Below are 6,360 nucleotides of genomic sequence, written 5' to 3'. Positions count from 1 at the left end.
TATAGTTTATATAGGAAATATTGTTACTCTTCCTGAAATATTTTATTTTCCTTCTTTCCTTTCCTCGCTGAGCTATTTTCCCTGTTGGGGCCTTTGGGCTTATAGCATCCTGCTTTTCCAACTAGGGTTGTAGCTTAGCAAGTAATAATGATAATAATAATAATAATAATAATAATAATAAGTTAAAAAACATTGCAATGTATTCATAGCTGTTTTAAAATCGGCATAATACCAACAAGCTCACAGATTGCCATTCTTGAAATTTAACAGTTACAACAGGGAGCCTGTTGAAATGTCTTATTAATAGCAGCTTGCTAAAGCTCACGAGATAACATTCCCCAATTAGAAAGGGATAAAACAGAAAGACAGCCAATATATTTCGTTCGCCTGAGATGTTTATTATAGAACACTCTCCTTTATATATAAAAGCTCAAGGCAACAAGAATTTTCATGTTCAAAATATCGACACTGTTACAGAGGAGAAAAGCAGACATGATTTTTTCAGGTTCTTTTTAGTGCGAGGGGAGAGCGAAGATACAAGCACAAAATGAACTATGTACGATCGTGTGACACACGGTTGGTACAGAGGAGTTAGTCGAAGGGGGTTAGGTGTGGATAGGAAGGCGGGTGGTCTACCAATTCGAAGACAAAGTAGCGTAGTTTCCGCAGAGTTTCATGTACTGTGTTTGCTGGTGCATTGTCCTGCAAAAGGAGCTCGACCCATAAGTTTCCTACAACGAAGTCAAGCTGTGTAGGAGAGAGAGAGAGAGAGAGAGAGAGAGAGAGAGAGAGAGAGAGAGAGAGAGAGAGAGAGAGAGAGAGTTTTTTTTCTAAATAGTTGTACTACCTCCCCTTTAAAAGTAACAGCTCTACCCTTTCACGATACCCTTAAATCCATTTTTTTAAGATAGTGTACTACCTCCCCTTTAAAAGTAACAGCTCTACCCTTTCACGATACCCTTAAATCCATTTTTTTTAAGATAGTGTACTACCTCCCCTTTAAAAGTAACAGCTCTACCCTTTCACGATACCCTTAAATCCATTTTTTTTAAGATAGTGTACTACCTCCCCTTTAAAAGTAACAGCTCTACCCTTTCACGATACCCTTAAATCCAGGAACTTTTCAGCACCTCTCGTATAAGTGATGGAGACGATGACTATGAGGAACATGAGTATGGGCGAAGTAATTCCCTCTCGAGTTGGTAAGAGTAATAATAACAGCATCTTTCATGTAGTTATAATTGGAACTAATCGTGTGTTTCGGTTTGCTAACTGATTTCAGAAGGTATAAGACAGTGCAGAAGATGTCTAACAATTTTGTTAATTACGTCCTCGTAGATCCGAAGAATAACGAAGAACAAGATGTTTCCCTGAAGAGCTTCGTGCACCGAACATCATTTGCTGAGGTGTTAAGCTATGACAACAACAACAACAAATACAGCCGTTTCTAGTCCATTGCAGGACAAAGGTCTCAGTCATGTCAATTCTTGTTTGGGGTTTCGCCAGCGTTTCTAATCCCCTGCAGGATAAAGGTCTCAGCCATGCCAATTCATGTCTGGGGTTTGGCCAGCTTTTCCAATCCCCTGCAGGACAAAGGCATCAGCTATATCAATTCATGTCTGGGGTTTGGCCAGCTTTTCTAATCCCCTACAGGACAAAGGTCTCAGTCATGCCAATTCATGTCTGGGTTTTGGCCAGCGTTTCTAATCCCCTGCAGGACAAAGGTCTCAGCCATGCCAATTCATGTCTGGGGTTTGGCCAGCGTTTCTATTTCACTGCAGGACAAAGGCCTCACCCATGCCAATTCATGTCTGGGTTTTGGCCAGCGTTTCTAATCCCCTGCAGGACAAAGGTCTCAGCCATGCCATTTCATGTCTGGGGTTTGGCCAGCGTTTCTAATCCACTGCAGAACAAAGGCCTCAGCTATGTTAATTCATGTCTGGGGTTTGGCCAGCGTTTCTAATTCCCTGCAGGACAAAGGCCTCAGACATATCCTTATTCATGACAAGTCTGGCCAGTTTTCTTCACAATGGGTTCCACTTCCGATTGGTGATGGTGGGAGACTTTAGTCTGATTGCACAGCAAACCAACCTAGTATGGGTGTCCCCGACTAGTACAGCTTTGCTGATCATTGCGATATACAAACTAAGATACACATCCAGATTCCAGAGCTATTGCAAAGAGACCGCCAAATACCACACGGCCAAACTGTCATTTAAGGTTATCATCATTAAATATAATCTACTCTCATTTGCTCAACCACTCAATTCACGCGTTGAATGGACTGTTTAATTTGATTTTTTATTTCCCTCGTTATGTAAGTATTCGTTTGTGTACGGAGAGCGATTAAGTAGGAAAATTAAAAAGCAGTTTTTTTTTCCCCTCTGTATGGGCGGTCGAAAGATGTGAAGAATGTGGGCCAAAGAGTCTTCGTGCCTATCAGCCTCATTATCATTAACCTCGGTCCACTAATTAGAGTTGTTAACCCATTGGAGGGATTGTATAGCAAAAGAGGGGCGGGGGGCGGGGGGGGGGGGCAGGGGGGGGGGGGGGGGCAGGGAGGTCATGTCACCTATCACGGCCGCGTTTTCCAAAAGAGGAGAGCCTTCATTTAAGCTTTATTCACAGCTCGTAATGAAAATGTTCGAAATGAAAAAAAAAAAAAAATCAAAGCTTCTATGGGGATCTCTCGTCGCCATGACTGCAATGGAGGGTGCTTAAACCTACGTATGTGTGCGCACGAGTTCCTTCTAAATTGGCACTCCTCTCTCTCTCTCTCTCTCTCTCTCTCTCTCTCTCTCTCTCTCTCTCTCTCGTCTTATTTTGATCTTATTAAAACCAACGTTGGGAGTGCTAGTGGAAGAATGGGGGAGGGGGTGAGGTAGACTGGAGAGAGGTTGGAACTGCCCTATCCTCTTGTGACGTCATTAAGTTTAGCCTTAGCGACCTCTCTCCCGTGGTCCAAGTGGCTCCTTGCCACCTCTTTCTACCTCCTCACTAATTAGACCTGCAAAGGAATAGGAGGAGGGAGGGGGAGGGGGAGGGAGAAGGAAGGAAACTGGAGGAGGGAGAAATATTCCATAGGCCTCATTGACACAACCTCTGGAATTAGAAGAGGCCCTTTTCTTCTTCTTTGCTTCTCTTCTTTTCCAGCTAAAGAGATGGAAGAAAAATGGGTAAAGAAGAAGAGGGGAATTGCTTGATGAAAGAACAAGACCAAAAGATTGGAGAAGAAGAAGGAGAGGGGAATTTTTTTATGGAAGAACAAGACCAAAAGATTGGAGAAGAAGAAGAGGGGAATTGCTTGTTGAAAAAACAAGACCAAAACAATGGAGAAGCAGAAGAAGAAAAGGGGAATTGCTTAATGAAAGAACATGACCAAAATAATGGAGAAGAAGAAGAGGGGAATTGCTTGTTGAAAAAACAAGACCAAAACAATGGAGAAGCAGAAGAAGAAGAGGGGAATTGCTTGTTGAAAAAACAAGACCAAAACAATGGAGAAGCAGAAGAAGAAGAGGGGAATTGCTTGTTGAAAAAACAAGACCAAAACAATGGAGAAGCAGAAGAAGAAGAGGGGAATTGCTTGTTGAAAAAACAAGACCAAAACAATGGAGAAGCAGAAGAAGAAGAGGGGAATTGCTTGTTGAAAAAACAAGACCAAAACAATGGAGAAGCAGAAGAAGAAGAGGGGAATTGCTTGATGAAAGAACATGACCAAAAGAATGGACAAGAAGAAGAAGAGGGGAATTGCTGGATGAAAAAACATGACCAAAAGAATGGACAAGAAGAAGAAGAGGGGAATTGCTTGATGAAATAACAAGATCAAAATATTGCAGAAGAAGAAGAAGTGGGGAATTACTTGATGAAAGAACATGACCAAAAGAATGGACAAGAAGAAGAAGAAGAGGGGAATTGCTTGATGAAAGAACAAGACCAAAAGAATGGAGAAGAATAAGAGGGGAATTGCTTGATGAAAGAACAAGACCAAAAGAATGGACAAGATGAAGAAGAGGGGAATTGCCCGATGAAAGAACAAGACCAAAACAATGGAGAAGCAGAAGAAGAAGAAAAGGGGAATTGCTTAATGAAAGAATAAGGCCAAAATAATGGAGAAGAAGAAGAAGAAGAAGGGGGGAATTGCTTGATGAAAAAACAAGACCAAAATAATGGAGAAGAAGAAGAGGGGAATTGCTTGATGAAATAACAAAACCAAAAGATTGGAGAAGAAGAAGAAGGGAATTGCTTGATGAAATAACAAGACAAAAAAAATGGACAAGAAGAAGAAGAGGGGAATTGCTTGATGAAAGAACGAAACCAAAAGAATGGAGGAGAAGAAGAAGAAGAGGGGAATTGCTTGATGAAAGAACGAAACCAAAAGAATGGAGGAGAAGAAGAAGAAGAGGGGAATTGCTTGATGAAAGAACATGACCAAAAGAATGGACAAGAAGAAGAAGAGGGGAATTGCTTGATGAAATAACAAAACCAAAAGAATGGAGAAGAAAAAGAGGGAAATTGCTTATTGAAAGAACAAGATCAAAAGAATGGATAAGAAGGAGAAGAGGGGAATTACATGATGAAAAAATAAGACCAAAAGAATGGATAGGAAGAAGAAGAAGAGGGGAATTGCTCTATGAAAGAGCAAGACCAAAAGAATGGATAAGAAGAAGAAGAAGAGGGGAATTGCTTGATGAAATAACAAGACCAAAAAAATGGAGAAGAAGAAGAGGCGAATTGCTGGATGAAAGAACATGACCAAAAGAATGGATGGGAAGAAGAAGAGGGGAATTTCTCGATGAAAGAACAAACCATTAGAATGGAGAAAAAGAATAGGGAAATTGCTTGATGAAAGTACAAAACCAAAAGAATGGAGAAAAGAAGAGGGGAATTGCTTGATGAAAGAACAAGAATAAAAGAATGGAGAAGAAGAAGAGGGGAATTGCCTAATGAAAGAAGATGACCCAAACATTGTAGAAGAAGAAGAAGAAGAGGGGAATTGCCTGATGAAAGAACATGACCCAAACATTGTAGAAGAAGAAGAGGGGAATTACCTGATGAAAGAACAAGACCAAAAAAATGGAGAAGAAGAAGAGGGGAATTGCCTGATGAAAGAACAAGACCAAAAAAATGGAGAAGAAGAAGAGGGGAATTGCCTGATGAAAGAACAAGACCAAAAAAATGGAGAAGAAGAAGAGGGGAATTGCCTGATGAAAGAACAAGACCAAAAAAATGGAGGAGAAGAAGAGGGGAATTGCCTGATGAAAGAACATGACCCAAACATTGTAGAAGAAGAAGAGGGGAATTACCTGATGAAAGAACAAGACCAAAAAAATGGAGAAGAAGAAGAGGGGAATTGCCTGATGAAAGAACAAGACCAAAAAAATGGAGAAGAAGAAGAGGGGAATTGCCTGATGAAAGAACAAGACCAAAAAAATGGAGAAGAAGAAGAGGGGAATTGCCTGATGAAAGAACAAGACCAAAAAAATGGAGAAGAAGAAGAGGGGAATTACCTGATGAAAGAACAAGACCAAAAAAATGGAGAAGAAGAAGAGGGGAATTGCCTGATGAAAGAACAAGACCAAAAAAATGGAGGAGAAGAAGAGGGGAATTGCCTGATTTAAGAACAAGACCAAAAAAATGGAGAAGAAGAAGAGGGGAATTGCCTGATGAAAGAACAAGACCAAAAAAATGGAGGAGAAGAAGAGGGGAATTACCTGATGAAAGAACAAGACCAAAAAAATGGAGAAGAAGAAGAGGGGAATTGCCTGATGAAAGAGCAAGACCAAAAGAATGGATAAGAAGGAGAAGAAGAGGGGAATTGCTTAAAGAAATAACAAGACCAAAAGAATGGAGAAGAATAAGAGGGGAATTGCTCGATAAAAGAAATAGACCAAAAGAATGGATAGGAAGAAGAAGAAGAGGGGAATTGCTCGATGAAATAACAAGACCCAAAGATTGGAGAAGAAGGAGAGGGGAATTTCTTGATGGAAGAACAAGACCAAAAGATAGGAGAAGAAGAAGGGGGGAATTGCTTAATGAAAGAACATGACCAAAAGATTGGAGAAGAAGAAGAGGGGAATTGCTTGTTGAAAAAACAAGACCAAAACAATGGAGAAGCAGCAGAAGAAGAAAAGGGGAATTGCTTAATGAAAGAACAAGACCAAAAGATTGGAGAAGAAGAAGAAGAGGGGAATTGCTTGATGAAATAACAAGACCAAAAGAATGGAGAAGAAGAAGAAGAGGAGAATTGCTTGATGAAATAACAAGACCAAAAGAATGGACAAGAAGAAGAAGAGGGGAATTGCTTGATGAAATAACAAGACCAAAAGAATGGAGAAGCAGAAGAAGAGGGGAATTGCTTGA

General features: G+C 40.5%; 2 protein-coding genes across 2 annotated transcripts; both read left to right on the top strand.

Annotated features, from left to right (window-relative positions):
- Positions 1 to 3,172: 3,172 nt before the first annotated feature.
- On the top strand, positions 3,173 to 3,817 carry LOC137634861 (golgin subfamily A member 6-like protein 7). The gene has a single exon (XM_068367414.1). The coding sequence runs from the start codon at positions 3,173 to 3,175 to the stop codon at positions 3,815 to 3,817; it is 645 nt and encodes a 214-aa protein (XP_068223515.1).
- A 1,126-nt stretch (positions 3,818 to 4,943) lies between these two features.
- On the top strand, positions 4,944 to 5,618 carry LOC137634860 (golgin subfamily A member 6-like protein 22). The gene has a single exon (XM_068367413.1). It carries the CDS (start codon positions 4,944 to 4,946, stop codon positions 5,616 to 5,618), a length of 675 nt encoding a protein of 224 aa, XP_068223514.1.
- Positions 5,619 to 6,360: the final 742 nt, after the last annotated feature.

Source organism: Palaemon carinicauda, chromosome 45 (assembly GCF_036898095.1).
Source record: "Palaemon carinicauda isolate YSFRI2023 chromosome 45, ASM3689809v2, whole genome shotgun sequence".
NCBI classification, from domain to species: Eukaryota; Metazoa; Arthropoda; class Malacostraca; order Decapoda; family Palaemonidae; genus Palaemon; species Palaemon carinicauda.
This window is presented reverse-complemented; position numbering and strand designations above follow the sequence as displayed.

Bases quoted from the DNA above. Each gene is read 5' to 3' on its own strand.
- LOC137634861 (XM_068367414.1), top strand. From the start codon at position 3,173: ATGGGTAAAGAAGAAGAGGGGAATTGCTTGATGAAAGAACAAGACCAA.
- LOC137634860 (XM_068367413.1), top strand. From the start codon at position 4,944: ATGAAAGAAGATGACCCAAACATTGTAGAAGAAGAAGAAGAAGAGGGG.